The 23,682-nt window shown below is 44.3% G+C and overlaps 1 protein-coding gene across 1 annotated transcript in view; it reads left to right on the top strand.

The window, feature by feature from the left end:
- Positions 1 to 23,682, top strand: part of FGFR2 (fibroblast growth factor receptor 2) — a 116,499-nt gene that overhangs the window by 73,793 nt on the left and 19,024 nt on the right. Inside the window, exons 7-12 of the mRNA XM_017508566.2 lie at positions 1,324 to 1,514; positions 4,020 to 4,164; positions 6,196 to 6,392; positions 16,907 to 17,058; positions 19,895 to 20,016; positions 22,201 to 22,311. Coding sequence (XP_017364055.1) covers positions 1,324 to 1,514; positions 4,020 to 4,164; positions 6,196 to 6,392; positions 16,907 to 17,058; positions 19,895 to 20,016; positions 22,201 to 22,311 — 918 coding nt within the window. The remainder of the gene's footprint in view (positions 1 to 1,323; positions 1,515 to 4,019; positions 4,165 to 6,195; positions 6,393 to 16,906; positions 17,059 to 19,894; positions 20,017 to 22,200; positions 22,312 to 23,682) is intronic.

Raw genomic sequence — 23,682 nt, 5'->3', positions numbered from 1 at the left:
CATTTGTATGTCTTCTTGGAGAAAGCATATTTAAGTCCTTAGCCCATCGTTTTATGGGTATTACTGAACACTTGAGGAGGCTCATGTATAGTTTACTAGCATACCGGGGCTTGATTGTTTCCACAAAAGTTCTGCAGGGACCACCTCTTAACTGGAGAGCTTTGGAGGCATAAGATGAGAGGGTCAGTTCTTTGTTGAGAACATGTTCTCGAGGGAAAGAGAGGCAAGACAAGTGACGCTAGGAAGTAATTTTGGGATACCATCTATGCCCTCCTTTAGGGCAGTCTAAAACATAAGCCGGGAGCTGGAAACTGGTCTCCTTACATTTCCTTCAGTGCCATATTGGAAACATCTACTTGTGCATTTGGTACCTGGCAGAGTAACACCTGATATTCATCAAAGAGCCAAATGGGTGAATAAAGAATGAATGAATGAAGTAAAATCCACAATAAAGAGATGAATCCCATTGTTAATCAAGCCTCTTCATAACTTTGGGCTTTAGCTTTTAGTTTACTTTTTAAGACAAAGATTGGAAGTCTTCTCGGAGCATCTTAGAAGTCTATTGGAGCCAGGTATAATGGTTCATGTCTGTAATCCCAGCAATTTGAGAGGTCGAGGTGGGCGGATCGCTTGAGCTTAGGAGTTTGAGACCAGCCTGGGCAACATGGTGAAATCCCATCACTACAAAAAATTTGAAAATTAGCTGGGCATGATGGCGGGCACCTGTAGTCCCAGCTACTCAGGAGGCTGAGGTTGGAAAATCACCTGAGCCTGGGAGGCCGTGATCAGGCCACTGCACTCCAGCCTGGGCAATGGAGTGAGACCCTGTCTCAGAAAAGAAAAAAATGTATTGGGAGACACTTGCCTGTTGAAACCACTTTTGGTATTCAGAGTGTCCGTAAAGTGAGTCTTGTCATTTGCCTGTGATGTTAAGCTTGTGGTTGAGGTGAACCTTTGAGATGATCTCAAATAGGGTAAGTGAAGAAGCTTCCCTTCCCATACTGTGTGTCACTTAGACTGTCAAAGTAAAATCTCTTCCCCTGTTCATCAGGTGGCTATGGACAACCAACAACTTGGGACGTAGTAAGTTCTTTTCTCTGTTTTTCTGAGTAAGTGTTCTTTTTACAAGGGTCGTGCTCTAGCAGTCTCCTTTGAAGCCATTTCTGTTATTCATGGGGCTGCGGTGTTATTTCAAAGGCGTCAGCCAGCAGGCTTGAGGCTTTTCTGGCATGAGTTCACTGACAGGCCTCCGGACAACACAACTTATTTATTGGCCTCTCCTTCTCCCATCCCCGCTCCCCCTCTCTTCCCTCTCTCTACCAGAGCGATCGCCTCACCGGCCCATCCTCCAAGCCGGACTGCCGGCAAATGCCTCCACAGTGGTCGGAGGAGACGTGGAGTTTGTGTGCAAGGTTTACAGTGATGCCCAGCCCCACATCCAGTGGATCAAGCACGTGGAAAAGAACGGCAGTAAATACGGGCCTGATGGGCTGCCCTACCTCAAGGTTCTCAAGGTGAGGACTTTCTGAATCTAAAGATACCCACAGCTGGGGTCTCTTTCATGGGTGTGGCCACAGGTTGTTTGATTTCCCATTGGAGTTGAGAGAGGATGATCTCTTTTTTTGACTAGCCAGCAGAGGGTGTGTTAAGGAATTAACAGATCATTACGCTTGCTAGTAAAATTTCTGAAGGGAGCTATGGAGTAGGGGAAGAACTACTAAACTTGGGAGAGAGACTAGTTCAGCTATTTATCAGCCCTGAGATCGCAGACATTTAGGCTTAGCTGCACATCTGTAAAAGTAGAGATTATGATACTGTCTCCCTACCCCGGTGGTTGTGAGGAATAAATGGGGTAAAGCGGATGGGAAGAGCTTTGTAGGCTCAAGGCATTGTACCAGTGTTGATTGTTACTCTGATGCTGTTTTCTATGAATAGGATGTTGGGATCCAATTTTAGTAGCTATGTTTTAGAAACAATTTGGATTTCCTTAAAAAAGAAAAGAAACCCTGACCTTTGAAATCCATTCACAGGTGATTTAGACAATAAACTCTAGGTCATGTTTCTGCACCAGTGACATGCTGAACAAGGAACATATCTTTGCTGTCTTATTTCTTGTTTGCAAGCCCCATTTTCATAGCATCTGCCTCTTTTTTAGATCTAGCTTGCTCTTCAGGAGGCTGAGGGCAGGGGCAGCTAAGTCTGTACAGCTGGCTCCTAGCTCCTTGCCTACCACGTCTCCCATGTCCAGTTGATCATAGAGAATGAATGTCCTAAGGAGAACATTATTCCAGTAGAACCATACGTGACCCAACTAAGAACTCTCAGCCAAGGAGGTGTTCCCACCAGCTAACAGTACTGAGAATCAAAGGCACTGGGAAAAGATGACCAACCTGGGGGCCCGCCCGACCTGTCCAGTTAGCCGTCAGTCACACACTCCTCCCCTTCTCTCCATCAGGGCTTTCCATTGTCTGCCACTGGACTGATTTTGTTCTTTCAAAACCCACAGCCCTTTAATGCCGCTGTTGAGATGTAATGGAGGTTGTTTTGTTGCGGTGTGTTGGTGGTGGGACCATGGACAGCACTAAGACCTTCCTGGTTGGCCGTTATATTGTTCTCCTGTGTCTGTTCCAGCACTCGGGGATAAATAGTTCCAATGCAGAAGTGCTGGCTCTGTTCAATGTGACCGAGGCGGATGCTGGGGAGTATATATGTAAGGTCTCCAATTATATAGGGCAGGCCAACCAGTCTGCCTGGCTCACTGTCCTGCCAAAACAGCAAGGTAACAATGCTTTCGTTTTTGTCTTTTTTTAAAAAAAGAAAGCTGGATATAGAAGCTGAAAAGACTTGGTGCTTTGGGAGACCGCAGGGAGCTTATAGGATAACTCTTGTGGCCTTGGTATATTTATCATAATCTTTCTTCGGTGATGCAGCTGGTATGATGCCAGTAGCCATGGAAAAATGCCCACAATGTTCAAAGTGCTTGCTCCAATTTCTCCCGGAGGTTAGCCTCCACCCCCACCTAGTTTTTAAGTTGTTGCTTCTGGTTGATCTTGTTTGGGCTGCAAATTTCCCATCATGATTGTACATTAACACCATTTAAAACACACACCTGCATACCTGTTTGATATGGGGCCATTTGAGTATCAGCAGAATTTGTCTCCATCTACTTCAAGTTTTTAGGGAAATATTGGCATGATGCAATTTGTCCAACAAAGTATCATTTCTTTGGTTGCATCCAGATCCTTATGAGATGCTGTTCTTGACCTTCTTGTCCCAAATTGGAGGGAGGGGCGTTCGTCTTACTGAATGAACGTACTACTGGATGCTACTAAAGGCAAAAGGTTGACTTTTTAAGTTTGTCATGACTCATATCCAAATGTTTATATTACAAAACAACAAAAAAATTAAGCCCAGTTTTTTGGTTACCAAGATGATGCCTGCGTCCATTTCTTTTTGTCAATGCTGTGTAAGGCAAGATGGTTTTGCAGAAGTAAAAATAACCAGAGCCTGGTAACCAAGACAACCTTCCACCCCGATTGGTTCCCACAGGGCCAGGAGGATGGGTGAGGTGTCCATCTGGGCTCATGTGCAGTGGTGTGTTGTCTTAAAACACAGCAGTTTAGATAGAACTGGCCTTTCCTCTTGGCGGGAGTCTGCAGCCAACGGGACCAGAACCTAGCTTGGCCTTCTGGGCGCCATACCTTTGGAAATTCACCTCTATAAATGCAAACCAAAGCACAGGCCAAGAGAACGGACCTCTGTGGGTTGATTTTTTCCATGCGTTTGATTGTGTGCATGTCTAGGAGGTGAAGCCGGTGTGGTGACGGGCCTGTGGAGGTGAGCTGGTCAGTGTTGTTCTGTGTCTCTTGGGTGTGGGCTTTGTGGATGGGCTGCAGTCGGAATCTCCCAGCGGCCAGCACCCCCTGACGCCCCCGGTGCGACGCCTCGTGGTTCCACAGCCTCCTCCACAATCATTCCTGTGTCGTCTAGCCTTTTCTCTTGCTTCCCTTGTTTTCTAGGCTGCCGGTGTTAACACCACGGACAAAGAGATTGAGGTTCTCTATATTCGGAATGTAACTTTTGAGGACGCTGGGGAATATACATGCTTGGCGGGTAATTCTATTGGGATATCCTTTCACTCTGCATGGTTGACAGTTCTGCCAGGTATATACTGCTCTTTCTCTCTGGGTTTTTTTTCCCTTTTCTTGGTTGATTGCTATGAAATTAACACAGCTTCTGTTATCAGAAATGGCCCCTTTTATCCTTGCATAAAGATATAAAAAATGTTACAAATTATCCCTCAGGGGTAAGAAAACTGCCTTGGAACTTCATGTACAATGAGATCCCACACTCACATTTATGATCAAGGGAAATTTCACCCTTAAAACCTGAAAGGATCTCATATTTTTAGTGAGTCATTGAGGCAATGTATAAATTAGCCCACCCCCCTTTCTCTTAAGGAAGAAGTTGAAATTACTTTGTAAAATGCAAAGTAATTTATTCCCATTTCAAATTCCATTTTGCTGAAATCCCATATGTGTTTTTATTGCTTTCATCCCACTTTGTATTTTTAACGAGATGTAAATAGAGGGGTGTGTATGGAGGTGCCTGGGGAGCAGCATCCCTGAATGTCGGGTGCACAGAAGCAGTGTGTTGCCTGCCTTGCGTATTGGTGGCTTGCTGCATGTTGCGATAGAACGGACTTTCAGATTGCTTTCATTGCAAAGCATGCTCCTGCCATCTTGGGCTTGATGTTATTTCTGCCTTGCAGAGAAATAGACATCATTGCAGCCCTGTTGCCTAAACACTGCTGCTGTCCGAATCTTTAACCAACATCTCTATTCTAGTGAAACTTGCTTGATATAAACACTGTCCTCTCTGATGCACCTGCCTCTTTGTCATTTCCTTTGTGAAAGTGCAGAGACTGTGGTTTGCTAGCTTATGATGTTCCACTCCAGATATCAATTCCTTGTTTTTAGAGTATGGTGCCTACCTGCATGCGTATTTTACATCTAGTAAAAATAAAATAGATCATTTCATTTTTGTGCTGTTGCTGCTGAGAGTTTTGACTGTCTTGCAAGTATTTTTCTGATTAAAATGTGTAAGCTTTCAGTAATATCATTGCATCCATTATTCCTTTTATTGCAAATCTGCTCTGTGAATATTTGCTTTAAAACAATGAGATGGCTCTTAGGTCGAAGCTTGCTTTTGTTTGCAGTACTGCATTCTGTGGTGCCTAATTGGCACTTCTTAACCAGTTTGCCTGACAGTGCAAGTAGCACTTAACTAAGTAGGCAGTTTGAGAAAAATACTGTTTGGAAATACACTGCTTGTAGATGGATCATTGAGGACCAACAAGAAGGCAGACATTGGAAGTTGGTAGAAGAATGTGCTAAATTAAGTAATTATATGTATAGTCGCACAGAATACCTTTATGTTTTTTCTTTAAGAGAAAAGTTGTAGTGATATCACAGTATAACCAGATATGTATCAACTTAAAAGGTTATTAAGGAATATTATGTGCTTTATGTGTTATGGATCTAATGGTTCTGTATTATAAGCAATTCAATCTTTATATTTAATGAATTGGTTTGTTTATGGACTAGGCAGTATTAAGAAATTCACTAAAACTTTTTCAGACCAGGCTGCTAGATGAATATCCATTTCATATGGAACTGTGTTCGTCCGGGCCAAGTCACCTGTGGAGTCTTCCTTTAGAAGAGCCCACCCACATAAGACTGTCACTGTCTCCTTAGAAACAAAAGTGGGCATCGTTGATATTTCAGAATTTTTAATGCGGTTTGCATTCACAGACCATCATGAAGGATAATCCTTTCATTGTGGTACAGTTGGCTGGCCTCTGCTCAAACGTCTAACAGAATGTGGCCTCATAGCCTGCCCTGTGCAGCTGGGTGTCAGCCACTCACTGGATTGCAGAGGCAAGAGACAGTGACCTTTTGGTGGTCAAATGATGAAGCCCTGGTTATTCATTTTCATTTGGTAGAGGCACAGGGAAGAGGCACTCGGCAGGCCTTATGGCCCATGCCATTCTGTGGGATTGAGTTTTTGGGAAGCCCACCTTACCTTGAGAATGGTCGTCCTTTTGATTCCTTTGGTTGTGCTTTGATGCATCAGTCTGGTGTGCTAACTCTGTGGCCTGCTTATCTGTTCCTCCCCCTCTGATCTGCAATCTAGCTCCCATAAGAGAAAAGGAGACCACAGCTTCCCCAGACTACCTGGAGATAGCCATTTACTGCATAGGGGTCTTCTTAATCGCCTGTATGGTGGTGACCGTTATCCTGTGCCGAATGAAGAACACGACCAAGAAACCAGACTTCAGCAGCCAGCCGGCTGTGCACAAGCTGACCAAGCGCATCCCCCTGCGGAGACAGGTAACAGAAAGTAGATAAAGAGTTTAAAGAAATTTACTCCTCCCCCATGACCCAGCCAGCTCTCAGATCTGTTGCTCTGCTATCGACCTCTGTGACTTTCCATGTGTGAGTGATTCTGATGTGATGCTTGGTGGTCACCCAGCTAGTGTTTGGAGCTTGGAGAGTCTAGTCATGGAACGTCGCTTGGATCAATGGCATCCATTTCCAAGGGCAAGAAAGGACAATAGTATCAGAATTAGAAGACTAATCAGCAGGACTGGAAATAACCAGAGGGAAATCCCCCGTGTGCGTTTGATCAGACTCAAGCACAGAGGTCTCTTCGAAGCATTAGCCACACTTGTCTCCTGTGATCTAATTCCCTTTTCGAGATAAGCAGGAACATTCACTTGGGACTCATGCCACTAGTAGGAAAGAGACTGTTAAGTTATTTGACTTCTTTTTTAAAGTCAAGATCAGAAACTCATGTCCTGGGGGTGCATCTGAACTACTGCTTGATTTAAACTGGTCCATGATAACTTTCTACACTGGATTTTGGCTTAACCCCTTTGATACTTGAAAAGAATTGTATGCATCTAGTATGTCTCATTGTTGGTAGTTCACAGGTGTGGCTGTGGATTTATTGGTAGAATATTTGTATGGAACCAGCAATAGATTGTTTTTAACTCCCAACTTGGTCTTTGGTGGTTGCTTTCTGCTTGCGTCGCCTCCTGATGGGTTTAATTTTGCTTTGGGGGAGATGGGACATGATGGAGCCTCCACCTCTGCTGTAACCAAAGCCCTGCAAAGGTAGGTAGGACAGGAAACGCTTCAACTCTTTTCTGCTTGTTCACAGAGATGGAAGCGGAAGGCAGATATAGATGCAGAGTGTTTACAAAAGCATTTGAAACTTGGTTCTGATCAAGGGTTTTTTTTTTCTTTTTTAAATAGCAAGCGAAACAGCGAACTCATTGGCTCTATTTCAATGTGTATTTTAGTAAGATTTACAAGGTGCTTGTTAAAATGGCAGATTCCTTTGTCTCAGCCCCAGAGATTCTTGCTCAGTCATCTTGGATAGGGCCAGGAATCTGCATTTTAAACAAGCCCGTTGGTGATTTTAGAATGCACATGGAGAAACTGCAGGTTAATCCCAGCCATGCTTCTCCTGGGACTTCAGGTGGGAATGACATTTTCTGGACAAGGCATTAGGAAGGATTAGGACCCAGTTGGTCAGCAGTGGTTTTGGCATGGGTCTGGCTGTTCACAACGCAGCTCCAAATGCCCAGCCGAATGGGTCCTTGTTAATGTCTCTGAAGCCATGTTTCCAGCAGGTCTTTCTTTGTAGAGGCAGAGGATGGAATTTAGAGCGTGTGTCAAGTGTAGGCGAATGACCATAGTGTGTTAAGAGCAAGGAAAAAAGGGGCTTGTTGGGTCACTTCTGCCACCAAGAATGCTGTTGTTATTTTGAGTGACATGATTATCTTTCTTGGGGCCAGGAAAGCAAAGATGGGGCCAGTTGCCCAACCTGTTTCTAGGTGAGTTCAGTTCTGAGATAACTCTTACATGGTTTCTATTTTATTTATTTTCTGATAGGGAAAATTGCCAACTTCTGGAGGCAGCCTATAATTTGGCATAGCTAGACCACTGCCCCTGAATTATTTCCTCAACTTCTTTACTGCAACTGTTAAAATGCTTTTCTTTTTAGTTAATATAGAAGTGGAAGATGCCCTTAAAATTCCCAGACTCAGCCACAGTCATGGTATTTTCTTTCCCCAATGCCAGCTGGCTTTTCTTCACTGTCCATCTAAGAATACAGTTTGAGAAAATTAATATTTGGAAATATACTGCTTTTGGATGGATCTTTGAGGACTGAGAAGAGGGCAGACATTGGAAGTTACCGTAAGAATGTTCTAAATTAAGTAATTATATGTATACTCTTGTGCAATATCATTTATATTTTTTCTTTAAGAGAATTCAGCCTGGCCAGGCGCGGCAGCTGATGCCTCTAATCCTTTGGGAGGCCGAGGTGAGTAGATCACCTGAGGTCAGGTGTTTGGGACCATCCAGCCTGACCAACATGATGAAACCATGTCTCTACTAAAAATATAAAAATTAGCTCAGTGTGGTGGTGCATGCCTATAATCCTAGCTACTTGGGAGGCTGAGGCAGGAAAATTGTTTGAACCTGGGAGGCAGTGGTTGCAGTGAGCCGAGATTGCACCATTGCACTCCAGCCTGGGCAACAAGAGTGAAACTCTATCTTAAAAAGATAAAAAAGAAAAAAGAATTCAGCCTAAGTTGGTCATTTTTCCCATTCTCCCTGTGTTGCCAGAGGAAACATCAGAGTTCCTTCCTCTTTTTGTTCCCTCCTTTCTTTTTTTTTTATTCATCATAATTTACTAGGTGCTGGGTGTAAACCAGGTTACTTGTAAGACACAGCCTGTCGCAACCACCAACACCAGTGGTTCCAAGGTTATTTGATGATAAATGCCTATAATCCTAGCTCCTTAGGAGGCTGAGGCGGGAGGACCCTCTGAGCCTCGGAGTTCAAGACCAGCCTAAGCAACAAGTGAGACCCCAACTCAAAAAAAGAAAAGCAAAGAAAATGTAATTGTCTTGTGTTCGGTGGGGCCAAGGAGAATAACAGAAGCAGGGGAATTGGGGCAAATACCAGTTCCCTGGAAAAATACATCTCTGCGAGATTAATTTACCTGGGGGGATGTTGACACACCTCAGCTCTTTCTACGTGTCCAAGTGGGGTACATTATTGGCTTTTCACAAAGAATGTTTCATCAGTAAGCATGGTCCCTTTGGTAGAGAAGGAGATGCTTATCGGGTATCTGGATAAAAGAGGGTTATTGGACTGGAGCTGGAATGAAAAGCCCCAGAAAGGCCTGTAGATATGTTGATGACAGAGCAAATACCACAGGGATGCCAAGCATGCCTTTACCTGGCGACAGGTGAGCCTCTAATCAGATGTGTCAAGGGTGGGTTGTTTCTAGGCATTTATGAGGCCGCTTTTTATTCTGTGCTGGCCAACCTCCTCTAGGACACAGGGATCACTCAGTGTGTGTGTGGCCCTGACCCTTTCCCTCTCCAACACCCGTACACACACAGCATCTCACTCAGGCCCCTCAATCCATCTTTTTTCTTTTCCTTTCTTTCTTTCTTTTTTTTTTTTTAGAAACAGGGTTTCTCCATGTTGGTCAGGCTGGTCTCCAACTCCCGATCTCAGGTGATCTGCCCACCTCGGCCTCCCAAAGTGCTGGGATTACAGGCGTGAGCCACCGCACCTGACCCCATCCTTGTTCTCTTTTTAGAACAAGAAAAGTTGTTTTGTTGTTCCTCTTGTGAGTTTTTCCCTCTTGGCATTTATTAATTTGCACTAGACTTACTGGTGTAACACAGACGTTTCAGTTTATGTTATTATTTTTTTTTTTTTGAGGAAAAATATTCCTTTTTCCAGTACCAAAGAAGAAATTCCTTGCAATCATTTCCTAGTAACCATGAATTTTTTGAGACTTTATATGCACATGGCTTGAAGAAAGAGAAGCAACTTTTGGGGGTGGTGGGAGGCAGATGGCAGGTGGCATCTCCCAGTGTCCTTGGATGGAGGCTCATGTCACATTCGGTGTCAGGGCTTGTGCACCGCGCCAGACGCTGCTCACTCACTTGCACTCCTTTGGTGCCCACTCCTTAAATGAGACCAACAACAGCCAGCCCAGAGAGGGGCATCTTTGTGAGCGTGTTGGTTCTTGTACAGGTCTGCTGGACAGCTAGTGGCCAGTGTGATGCAGCGTTTGCACATCTGTGAGTTCAGAGGGGCAGCATCACTTTCTGTGTTTCCCACAAATCAATCAGGTGGTGGGGGAGAGTATAGGGGTGGGCGCAGGATGGAGTGTAAAAGAAATTGAGAATGTTTGTTGAGGAGATGCGCAGTGTTGCTGGGTTTGCTGACTGAGCACATCAGTTTCTTTCTCTGGGACTTGAAGCTTCCATAGGGTGGGATGAAGATTTAACTCTCTCATGGTTGGCTTCTACCAGATAAACTCCTCTTCTGTGCAGCTTACATCAGCACGGTACAAGAGGCTGCAGGGGATTTGTTTTTTCAAACTTTTGTTTCACCTTCTCAGCTGCTGATACAGGGAGGCTGAAAGCCAGAGAAAAATCAAGGGCAGGCCTGGAGCAGTGGCTCATGCCTATAATCCCAGCACTTTGGGAGGCCAACGTGGGCAGGTCACCTGAGGTCAGGAGTTCTAGACCAGCCTGGCCAACATAGAGTGAAACCCTGTCTCCACTAAAAAATGTAAAAATTAACTGGGCGTGGTGGTGCATGCCGGTAGTGCAAGCGTTTTGGAAACGGAGGCAGGAGAATTGCTTGAACCCGGGAGGTGGAGGCTGCAGTGAGCCGTAATCACACCACTATCCCCCAGCCTGGGCAACAGAGAGACTCTGTCTCTCAAAAAAAAAAAAAAAAAAAAATCAAGGGCAGTGAAGGCCACCTTTTGTAACAATACTTTGGAGGCAAATGGCATGTTCCTGGGAACAGTAGGATTAGGACCAAGCTGAAGGGGGAGGGGCAGAGCGGGCGACTTGGTGGAGAAATGCATAACTCAGTAGCCAGTTCTCAGGTCCAGTGTTAGTGATCCTCAAACACGCCAAATTCCGGGAAAGGCGATGGATATTCTTCTACTTCTAGAAGCTCATTTACTGCCTGGCAGCTGAACATCATGATCTGGGAATATTCTCCATATTTTGGTAATCAGGTGGTCAAAACCTCCTGGCTCCAGAAAACATTTGGGTAATTAGAGTGGTCACGGATGACTTAACTGGAATCTGCCCTTTCTCGTGGGCACCTTGCCCTCCCTGCCTGTCTTTTGCTGCTTCCTTCTCTCCTCTCTCAGCCTCCACAGGACGCGACAGTTTGCCTTAGATCTGACCTGGATCTTGGCTGGTGCGATCTCTCCAGCAGAGCCAGCGCATCTGGGGCTGATGCGTCATGGCTCTGACAGGGTTACTCACGGAGTCCCAGGGAAAGGCCTGCCGAGGCAGAGAAAAGTGAGTGCTAAGGAACTGCCTTGCCTAATTATCTAAATTTTGTTATGGAGGAATTCAAAATGCAACTTCAGAAGTCCTTTGAAGCTTTATCTCAGGCACCCACCTTGCGGTGGTGAAAGCATTTAGTTTGGCCATAGTGGAGTGCTGGGCAACCCTTATATTAGAGCAGAAATCTGTTAATACTGGCCTCGTGTTCTGGTTGGGGAAGATGGTTCACAGCCTAAGAGTCAGGGAGCCTCTTTGGAAGGCTGTGGTCCAAGTGTGCCTGTCAGTCCTGGGGAATAAACACAAGTATTAATTCATCCCTTCTCCCCTGGAACATCTTCGCTTCTGCTTGCTCTGTTCTCTGAGACGTCCCCTCTAGATGGTAAGTTTAATTCTGTATAAAGAGATAACACTGTTAGGCCGGGCGCAGTGGCTTATGCCTGTAATCCCAACACTTTGGGAGGCCAGGGCAACCTATAACCCCTGAGGTCAGGAGTTCGAGACCAGTCTGACAAACATGGTGACAAACCCCTTCTCTACTAAAAATACGAAATTAGCTGGGCATGGTGACACATGCCTGTACTCCCAGCTGCTTGGGTGGCACATGCCTGTAATTAGCTGATTGGGAGGCTGAGGCAGGAGAATCACTTGAACCCGGGAACCAAAGGTTGCAGTGAGCTGAGACTGTGCCATTGCACTCTAGCCTGGGTAATGAGAGCGAAACTCTGTCTAAAAAAAAGTGATAACTGTTTCTTGATGGCCCTTTAAAAAGAAAAGAAAAAAAAAAAACACTTCCTCACTCAGTCTCCCATATGTACTACGGAAATGTACAAAAAGCACATTTACTTAAAAGCTTGACTTATGGCACATGCTAGAGAGATTCCAGAAAGTGAGGAAATGGAATTGGAGTCTGTGAAAATACATGCTTAAAAAAAAATGCCTGCCAAGATTCAGGAGTGGGAAAACAGTTTACTAGGGTGTTTGTGTTGATTGTTTAGAAGTAACTCACTTATCACTAACAAGGGAATACATTAAAATTGGTTGGAAAGGAAAGTCCAGAACTGAAGTTTCTAGGTAGGAATTGAAGAATAAGGAAGATTATGATTTTGTGCAAAAGAAAATAAAGATGATTGAATAGTGCTGAAGAAGTAGAAGGCTTTCAAAGATGAGCAGTGGGAGTTACTTGAGGGCCCTGATTCAGAGAAAGGAAGCCCAGTTACACATGGCACCCCTGGGGGAATGGCCTGCCCGGGATCGTGCCAAGCCCCCAACACGGGCTTGCTCTTGGAGTCGAAGGGAATGAAGAGAAAGCCAGCCGTATTTTATATCCCCAGAGGGGATTTTAAAAGCATAGTAAAAATGCATGGAGGTAAAATTAAGATATACCTCAGTAGACAGAGCAATCAAATTCTGTCGTTTCTTAGACTTTGCACATTTTCTTACTCTTTTCCCCGCTTCGTGTTTTTATAAAAGTATTTTCCAGATTTGTACATTTATTCTGAATCACCGCCATACTTCATCTGAACGAAATTCCCATAAGTAATCCTTCTTGTAAACCTCATTTTAAAAATTTTAATGACAACAAAGTCGATCAAGGTTTTCCAGTGTATTTATTTATTTTGAGGCTTTCCATTGGAAAAGCTGTCGCATTAAAATCTTGTTGAGACAATCTGCTTGAAGGATGGTGTAGATACATGTGAACTTTTGCCAGGGGTTTGTGGATGCAGATTCCTTTGGGGTCATAGGTGAGCCCTAGAGTGGCGAACCTCAGACTGAATGTAAATTTTTCTGTTCTGAGGTAACCCCTAAGCCATATTTGTCATTAGGACCCTCTTACTGTCCGGTTTTCCTCCTGCCCTGAGATGATTCCCTGACTCCTGGGTTCGTCATCTCCTGCTTGCTAGAACCCCAGCCCACCCTGGTAGTGAGCAGAGGGCCTTGTCTAGCAAATCAAGCATGCCACCAAGGCATATCGTCTGCAGTCAGCTCTTAATGTCACTGGGTTATCTTCCTGGTTGCACACAGTTTGACAATATAGTCGTCCCTTGGTATGGGTTGGGAATTGGTTCCAGGACCCTCGAATATACCCAAATCTGTGGATGCCCAAGACCTTTATATAAAATGGTGTAGTATTTTCATATAAGCTGTGTACATCCTTTCATATACTTAGTCATTTCTAGGCTACCTATAATAACTAATATGCTGTAAATGCCATGTAAATAGTTGTTATACTGTATTGGTTTTTACTTGTATTTTAAAATGGTTGTATTGTTATTTTTCATTATTAATTCTCTTTCTTATGTTTTTGATCCATCATTAGTTGAAATGACAGAGGGCTGACTATATCTCACACATAGAACCACCCCAGGCTCCAAATGCTCTAAGTTATTCAGAGAGAAGTGCCATCATCTGTTCCCTGAGATCTGGGCAGCAAATGCTTCTAAAGGGACTAAGAGAAAATATTGCAGTGTTGGTAGCAGACATTAATGGAGCTCTCAGTGCCAGCCTTAGCACTAAGCACTTTATCAGGTTTTTTTCCCCTCATTTTATCGTCACATTTATGCTGTGTGGTTGGCCCTTATGCTGTGTGGTTGGACCTATTCCTGTCTTCTTGTTTTTTCTTTTTCGAGATGGAGTCTCGCTCTGTCACCCAGACTGGAGCGCAGTGGCACCGTCTCGGCTCACCGCAACCTCTGCCTCCCAGGTTCAAGCAATTCTTCTGCCTCAGCCTCCCTAGTAGCTGGGATTATAGGCATGCACCACAGCACCTGGCTAATTTTTCTATTTTTAGTAGAGAGGGGATATAAAACACCATCTTGTTCAGGCTGGTCTCGAACTCCTGACCTCAGAAGATCTACCCACTTTGGCTTCCCAAAGTGCAGGGATTACAGGCGTGAGCCACTGTGCTGGCCCGTCTCATTTTTTAACAGATGAGGAAACCCAGGCCTAGAAAGGTTGAGTGACTTCCCAAAGCTTACACAGTGAGTGAGAGCTGAACCTGGGACAGGGACCCTGACAGTCTGATCGTACAGTCCTGTGTTGTTGCAGTTGGTCAGGATGCAGCCTGCCTGACACAGGGTCTCATGTTGGGAACGATGGGCACAGGAAGGGCAGCAACAGGATGGGCTGCTGCCCACATAGAAGGATGCAGCGATGCCGTAAGACCTAGACTGGTAGCAGAAGGAAGGAAGGGCTGAAAGCTGCGATCTTGTAACGTTTCACTCATTTTAGAAGCTAGTATATTTCAAGCACATGCCCTTCGGTTTCTTTTCCCTTGTTTATGCCTCAGTTCAGATTCTTATTATTCTAAAAAATATTATTGTTAAAGTACTTCGTCTAAAACATAAAAGAATTACATATGCATGGTAATAAAATCCAAATGGTCTAGAAAGTTCTGAAATAAAATGTATTTTCTACCCCCTCTCTCAACACCTAATCTCTCTCCCCAAAGGTGATCACTGCTAAGTCTCTTATATGTCCTTCCAGAAACTTTTAAGTGCCCTTGTTCTCACACTTCGCTGTGGGACTGCTGCCTTCCCCACATCCTATTCTGTAAGCCTTGCTGATGAGAGCAGTGATTTTCAGGGACGAGGCACAGAAGCCTGGTACGATGCCTCTGCCTGCTGGGTGTTAACGTCATCCAGGACTGCGGTCCCTAGCGACTACCTAATCTGTCCCCACTCCGCTGTTGATTGCAGCTCACTGTGCACCCAGATCATGGAATCCTGGAAACTGGTATCCAGTGATAAGGGGCTACACCGCAGGCCATGCAGAGAGTGTTCTGGCTGCAAAGCCTGCCAGACCTTGGCCATTTGCGGAAATTGTGTCATTGCTAGGCCGGTTCTTTTTTTGAGACAGAGTCTCACTCTGTTGCCCTGGCCGGAGTACAGTGGCACAATCTCGGCTCACTGCAACCTCTGTCTCCTGGGTCCAAGCGATTCCCCTGCCTCAGCCTCCTGAGTAGCTGGGATTACAAGCATGTGGCACCAGGCCCAGCTAATTTTTGTATTTTTAGTAGAGACGGGGTTTTACCATGTTGGCCAGGCTGGTCTCGAACTCCTGACCTCAGGTGGGTGGATCCCACCTCCCAAGGTCCATGTTAACTATGGCCCAGTTTTTTTATTTTAATACTGAAAACAACTTCCTAATCCTAAAGTGATTTTTTCCTTTAATTCATTCTTGGGCATCTTCCTGAGTTTCTGGCCTGCTATAAGGATAATCTGGATTTACAAAGACGAGATTCAAGGCTTTTGAATAGGACAGGCACACAGGTCTTCTGATTCTCTGTGAGAAGAGCCCAGGACCCACCCTGTGAAAGTTCATCCCACCTAAATTTGTTCAACTGGACTTGGTCTTTGCCAGTGTGGTTGAAGGTGTTTGTAAGCACATCTGGGAATACTGTCCACCTGGGCAGTCATGCAGGAGACAGAGCCCAAGGTGGGCTAGTTGGCTGCTTGGTGGTGGATCATGGTTAACTTCGCATTCCAGTTCTCTTGGGCCAAAGTCTTGTTCATGGTTTAGAATAAGACAGTGTTCAGGCCACCTGTGATCAGGCTAAGGTTGCGTTGTAATCTTCAGAAGTGGCCTTCCAGTGTGCTCTGCAGGAGTCTTTTTTTCCATAGAAACCAGCCAAGGGACAATGATAAGTTTAAGAAATAATCATTTTATCAGACAGAGACTGAAATCGATCAGAGTAAACAAGAAACTAACTCGGTGGAGCCCCGTGTGCTACAAGGAGAACTCCTGTGTGGTTGTGGAAAAAGGCATATTTTCTTTCCTTGATGCTTCATCCTGCGTGTTTAGGGCACTGGTTTCTGAAACCGAAGTTGACAAGAGGCAGCCCATTTTCACTGAACAGCCTGGGCATCAACAAGTTTCCAGAAGGACTGGGGAGAAACAAAGAATGGCCCCCAATGCTGGGGTCTTGGCTTAGTTTCAGTAAAGGGACTTGGAGCTACTGAATGTCTTCCACATTCAAGTCCTGGAACTCTTTCCTTGAGAATTCTGCTTTACATTTCCAAAGACAGAGGAAATGTGGAAGAACTGATTTTCTAAACGTTTTCATAGAATGTCATAAACAGCATTGATCCATGATCTGGGCAATCTGAGAGGAGACCTGTTATCTGGGGCTCTAGTACTGGTGCGGGTTCAAGCATAAAGGCACTAATGAAGCCGGGGAGGACTGTCATCATGTCCTCAAGTGACTATCTGGAGGAATTAGGACGGAAAGGAGACTTATATTGTGATCAGATGCTATAGGAAAATTTCATAGAAAAACTTGAACATAGGAACATATAATTTGGATGAAATCTAGTATTGCATGGACTGGAGGGCGGAGGACTTGGATTCCAGTGGTTTTCTAATTTGGCTTATGATTTCTGCCAGCCCCCAACCGATTCCTTTCTAAGATTTGATACTCTGGCTGGGCTCTGGCTGACTTCCAGCCTTTTCCGGTGGAGCCAGGATTACATCTGTGTCTTTGCATTTTGTATCCAGGTTTCGGCTGAGTCCAGCTCCTCCATGAACTCTAACACCCCGCTGGTGAGGATCACAACACGCCTGTCTTCAACGGCAGACACCCCCATGCTGGCAGGGGTCTCTGAGTATGAACTTCCAGAGGACCCAAAATGGGAGTTTCCAAGAGATAAGTGAGTACTTCTCTTGGCCATATCCCAGGATGGAGACTCAGCTATAAATGGAGATATTGGATTAACATTTTCTTTTTATGACCTTTAGCCGCAAAGGTCTTGCTGTGATGATGTCAGCAGGAGTAAGAGTGTATTTCTAAATAACCAACTCCTGGGAGAGAGAAGAATGGATTAAAAAAAAATAACTCCTTGAAAGCAGAGATACTTGCCCCTGGCTGGTCCCCAAAGAAGATGGCATCTGGTTATCATTTTTTAAGTGTCTGGGCAATTCAGACTCAGTCAAATGGAATAAAAGTAGAATTATCCAATTTATAAAATAGATCTGACATTCCAGCTTTTGGTTACTAGAACAAGACTGTTCTGTGTTCGTTTCTGTGGAGAAATTAGCTGCAGAATACAAATGGCCTTAAGCGTGTCCATGCAGTGTTGCTGATCTCAATGGTTATTAATGTCATATTGAGCTGAAAAGCTTCAAATATGGCACCTGACATCTAAGCTCTGTGGTCCGTAATATTTTCCTTGTTGGATGATACAGAGGTGTGCCAATCAGAGGTTCGGTCAAAATGTGGCCACCTGGGTATTGCTGGGGTATGTGTCTCTTGGTCTCGCTTGAAGTCTATATTCTGGGGCTCTGTTGGGCTGCATTTGAACTCTGGCTCTGCCAGACAGTGGCTGGGCAACCTTGGGTGAGGCACCTGACTCTCTCAAATTCACTCTCATAAGATGAGGGTGGTGGTTTACACCTCCCAGGACTGAGCACAGTTCTTGGCTTGTGTGAGTTTCCATTTCATTTCTCTTCACCTGGTGGTAACCTGGGAGCTCTGAACTGCAAACCTCAGCGGGATCATTGTGCAGGGCATGGAGTCAATGGGGCAGAACTTGAGCTACTAGCCCTCATCCTCCAGGCGGGACCAACCCTCAGGTCCTCACGCAGTGGCCATCGTAGGGCTGTCCACTCACTTCTGGGGTACTTCTTGTGGTAACAGCTTTGAGAGTATTGGAAGGTGGAAATGCTGACTGTTTCTGCATCCCATACACTGGAATAAGCTCTTGACTTGCTTATGAGCAGCTACCCTGTTTGTCTTGACATTCTCAGTAGCTCCTGAGATTATGTTAGAGAAGTGTTTAATATACACTTCTTGTATGGACATATACACATTTGGAAATGCGAAGATAAGATTTTCCAGAGACGGATTCGATGAGCTCTATTTGGAAGGGAGAGGTAGCTTCTGTGGCTGGCACTTCTGATTTTGATTCACATGATGTCATAATCAGTTTTGTTTCCCAACTGCCAATCTAGACGTGTGTACCATTAGCTAGGACTGAGTAAGTATGTAGATATTATTTGGTTAGAATGTTAATGGAAATAGTTGCCAGTTTGTTTGTATGCTATAGTGAAAAGACCATTCACTCATTCAAGGCATGTTAATTGGATATTTACTGGTGGGGCACCACAGAAAACACAAAGAATGGTTTCTTTACCTGTAGAATGTGGAGAAATGGGTGTGTCTTGTGAACTCCACCAGCCCCAGTTTGTGTGTGGAATTATATATGTAGGTGGGTTCATGTGCACATTCCTGTATATATGACTGAATTGGGGAGTTGTGATCATATTTTAAGAAATTGCAGCTTTTGGGTTTAGTCCGTAGTTTTAGCCACCTGTGACACCTCAGTCAACAGTGGGAGTCTGTATGTGCCCAACTGTTACCTCCCACCCGGGGTACCCTGAGTGTGGAAAATCTGAGTGCTAAACATTTCAAAACAGCGTTTAGCACAAACGTAGGTGGAACAGATTTCCAATGAATGAAGGCTATTTAGAAGCAGTTTATTAGATCGGAGGCAGAAGTTATACAAAGAAAGGATTGTTATGCTTGTAGTAGCAAAGCAGTGGGACATAAATTAGCCATTTTTCCAATGCAAATATTTATTTTCTGCCAAGATGTTAAATTTAATTTTAGTTCTGGATAGAAACAAAATGACCTCAGCATAGCATATGCTGCCCTCAGTCTTTATGCTGAACTTTTGCAAACCATTGTCTACTTACCATAAATGCTGTTTACTAATGGGAGCTCCATGCTTTGCTGTGTTATACTTAAGTTAAAGCCACATTCATAAGTATTCCAAAGACTTCTGCATTCTGTTGGTTTCTGGAATGCACAAGGACAATATATGGCCATTCATCCAATGTGCGTAGACCTTGTAATCCTACAAATTTAATTTGTGGTCACTTTGGATTTTCTTCATTGTGAATTTTATGTAGTCATAAGGACTTTTAAACTATGTCAAAAAAAAGTCCCCATTTTTTTTTTAGAATTTTCTTTTTCTTTAGTAAAAAATTAGAGATTCCTTGAAATGCTTTTAAGAGTCATATCCTGTAACTTGGCAAGGAATGTGACCATAAAATCCATTGGTATTTGAATAATAATAATTTTAAAGCCATCATTTTACAGGGACAAAAAAAAAAAAATAAGAGCAGTCTTAACGTTTTTTCTTTGAGCCATTTTAAATTACAGATATTTCTTGGCTCAAGATCAAAAGCTCCTCTCTGGCACTTAGAAAAGCTGACCACCATACTAGCAAGGATACCTTCCCTAAAGAAAATAAACCAAGAATACCAACGTGAAATCTAATAGCTGTTCCACCAGTAATTGACATTCTCTAAAACGTCACTAGAAAAATACTCAGGCGCGTGTGTACCCTAAGTCTCATTAGTTCCATATGATAAGTACTCCATGCTTTAGCAAGCTGCTGAAAGATTTTTATATTTAGTTCTGGAATTTCCTCGATACACCCCATCACCAGATGCCGTGTGCTAATCCCCTGTTTACACGTTTAGGTTGACACTGGGCAAGCCCCTGGGAGAAGGTTGCTTTGGGCAAGTGGTCATGGCGGAAGCAGTGGGAATTGACAAAGACAAGCCCAAGGAGGCGGTCACCGTGGCAGTGAAGATGTTGAAAGGTGAGTGGGGAGGCGGGAGGCTCGAGGAGGGGCTGGGTGGAGAGTCTTATCAAGAAAGTGCCTTTTGTGGCATGCAAACTCCATCATGGCATGGGGTCAGAGAGCACATAGTTGACCTAGGGGTTGAGAAGTTTTCAGTATAAATCAGCATCTCAGACAGACTATTTATCTTGAGCTGTGTGTACTTATAAAGCCAGTTTTGTTAGAAGATGGTAGCCTCCTACATGGAGTTACTCTTTGACTCCCGTGTGACTGTGATTCTTTATTCCCTCTGTATTTTTATGTGCTTAGAAATTATCAACTCATGTATAATTGGATTTATTGGATAGGAGTTGGTGTGTTGGATTTGGGACTTAAACCTTAACTTTACAAGAACAAGGAAATGTGTGTTTTTTGGAGGGAACAAAGAGACTCAGAGAGCAGAAAGCCTTCTCTTTTGCATGAGGAACAAAGCAGAAATGACACTGGTCTGGGAGAGTCACTTAGAAGCTGAGAAGGCGCTAACAGCATCAAGGCTGGTGCAGAGCCTCCTGGGACATGTCAACAATGACCCTGAGATGGAAACGTAGTGTTGCGTGAGACTGTGAATATTTCTGCATTAACCTTCCAGCCCTGCTTCATGCCCATGTCCAAAGAGCTTAAAGAACTTTTAACCATTAACTTATTTGTTCTGCAGTATTCTTTTAAGAGAAGAGTTATAGGGAACAGCCACATTATAAATCCTCCTGCAGGAATCTCGGAAAGAAGATCCCATGCTGAGTGTTTCCCACGTTTCCAAGCAGAGAGCCTGTCCTTGGGACAGGGTGCCGGGCATGTCGCAGGTGCTCTGGAGTTAGACTTTTTCTTTCTTTGGAGGGTTCTCATTGGTTGGTCATCACATCCCTCCCAAGGGGAAGTAGCAGGCTGGACTTGGTCAAAAAGATGTGCTTTTTGTTTTGTGGATTTTTAAAAAAGCTGTTTATCTGAATGACTCCCAAAGAAAACTAGTGTTTTGAGATGTTCCCCACCTTGCAGCCTGATGCCTGGAGGAACACTGTGCTTTCTTGCCCCGGGTGTGATGGCACCACTGATGGAGGCAGCCCCTGGCTACGTACCAGGGGCAGGTGTGGAGAGGACCCATGCTTCTCATCTCTTTTGGCCTAACTTCTGGTTTTGCTAATGGGGCTCAGAGTTATATAGGGTATTGCAAAAAGGGAGGTCTGGGAGTTCTCTTTCTCATGTTATGCCCAGGCTGGCAGCCTTCCCTTTAAGGTCATAGAAGGATATTAGCCCCCAGGCCATTGTGGCATGTCCTTCCTTATAGCTCTTAGCTGTATCTCTCTTCCTCCTCAGGGCTCATGGCTCCCTCCTTCACATACATCAGTGTAAATTTTGCACACACAGTCAGTTGTACTGATCTTCCTTTTTGTGACGCTGAAAAGCTGTTTGCAACACGGTTCTTATCCATGCCCATCTTTCTTTTTTTAAAAGGAAACCCAGATTTTTCCGTACTGAATTAGCTTGAGGTGGAGGGCACATGGGAAAGAGTCTTGCCACTGAGGAGAAGCTAAGAGAAGCTAACTGAGCCCGCGCATGTGGGATCTATGTCATTCTTGCTTGAAGTTACAGAGCAGAAGTTTATATAGCTTTTCTTAGGATGGGAATTCCAGTGCCCTTTGAGAAGCCACTGTAAGTCACGTCCCTTTGCCTGCTCAGAATGCACATGCACACATGTTTGTGGCCCAGTTATGGGAAGCCCTCTGAACCCATCTCAGAATGCTCCTAGGGCTGTGAGGGTTTGGGTTAGGAATGCTTTGTCAAGAACAAGTCTGATTCGAAATGGCCCTACCTTTGGTCTCCCGCCCGGCTTCAAGCACCATGAAGTTTGGTGTGGTTTTCTGAGATATCTTAGATATGGCGGAGTATGAGATTATTTCATGGTCTAGGAAAGAATTGGTGTCAGCGTGGTCTAGTCCTGACTCCTGGCCCCACTGGCCCCCCCCGCAGTGAGCTCCTTGACACAGAGCAGCTCCCTACTCAGGCCTTTGTCCCTTCCCCGATAAAATGAGGGAGACAATTTGGAAAATCTTTTCTGATTCTGAAATTCAGTTTTATGCTGTTTCAACGAAGTCTTTGGCAACGAACAGTAGCTGCCCATGAGTTAGAGGAAATGAACTGATTTGTGAATATATCTACTGTTCACAGATGATGCCACAGAGAAAGACCTTTCTGATCTGGTGTCAGAGATGGAGATGATGAAGATGATTGGGAAACACAAAAATATCATAAATCTTCTTGGAGCCTGCACACAGGATGGTGAGTAGGAGGAAAAGCTGCATTCATCCAAATACGCTGCAGTTTGATAGAATCGTTTTAGAAATGGTTGGGCTTCTGGATCCTGCTCCCAGAGTGCCCCATGTGTGTGTTGAAAGTTCTTTTTAAAATCCCCATTGGAAGATGTTCCTAGCCACGAACACAAAGAAGGGTCTGTGCCTGTACCTGGGGGCCGGCAGAAAGGAGGGTGCAGAGTGCCGCTGGATTTGAGGGCCTGGAGGGGCCTGCTGTTTCTGGGTCATAACCTGGAGGGTTTTGGAAAAGGCAGTCTCCTTATGTTTTTGTTTTGTAAGTGCTAAGAGAGATTTCTCAGAATAAGATCCTGTGTTTTGGTTGAGAAGTTCTTCCCTTAAAACAAGGATTGAGGAATCCATGTCTTGCTGTGGGTCACAGATGGCTGAGCTCCGAAGAATAGCTTAAAAGAGGAGAGAGCAGTAGGAAGGAAAACGTACTTTTCCTTTGGGGAGAGAGACCCTGGCTTCTTCCATTGATGTTTACTGGCACTTTGGAATCAATTTGCTAAGTAATTAGTAAACTTGAAAACGCCTATCTTTGACTTAGCAATTTCCCTCGTAGGTCTATACAGGAATTGGCGAACTTTTTCTGTAAAGGGAGACTGTAGACATTTTAGACTCATGGGCCTTATGGTCTCTGTCGCAACTTCTCGTGTCTGCCACAGTAGTGAGAAAGCAGCACTAGGAGGACAGAAATGAATGGACCTGGCTGCGTGCCAATAAAATTTAATTACCCAAACAGGCGGTAGGCAGGACTTGGCCTGAAGGCTGTAGTCTGCCAACCCCAAGCCTATACCATGGAGGAATGATTGCACACATGTATAAGTAAACATGTACAGAGATGTTCATTGCCTACTGTTTGTTATGGCTGAAACCTGGAAGCAAATGTCCATGCATATAAGGGAATGGATAAATAAAGTGTGGTGTGTTTATATGATAGAATGTATGCAGCTGTGAAAAGGAATGATCTGGATGTATTTTTATAAGCCCAACAGGTTCCAAAAGGGTAATAATGTATGGGGAAAGAACGTTGCAAAGCTCTAAGAATTTTATTTTTCGTTTATGTGATTAAAAATAATATATTATTTATTGACTAGTTAAAACAAACCAAAAGGATAGAATGGAGAGACCATTGCTTTCCAAGAGGGCACAGGTAACAGCATGAGAGTGACGGGGAAGAACACGTCAACTGTGTCTTTATTTCCTACAGCCTTTTGAAGCTATCATGACCAAGGGCTGATTTACTGTATTGGAGAGATTATAACGCAGGCATTCTATTTTTATGTGTGCTTTTCTGTATGTTAAAACTTTTCTGTCTTTTTTTTTTTTTTTTGAGACA

The sequence above is a fragment of the Cebus imitator genome, unplaced genomic scaffold, assembly GCF_001604975.1.
Source record: "Cebus imitator isolate Cc_AM_T3 unplaced genomic scaffold, Cebus_imitator-1.0 Scaffold396, whole genome shotgun sequence".
In the NCBI taxonomy this organism is placed as follows: Eukaryota; Metazoa; Chordata; class Mammalia; order Primates; family Cebidae; genus Cebus; species Cebus imitator.
Note: the sequence above shows the minus strand (reverse complement) of the source record. Positions and strands in the feature narration are given on the sequence as shown.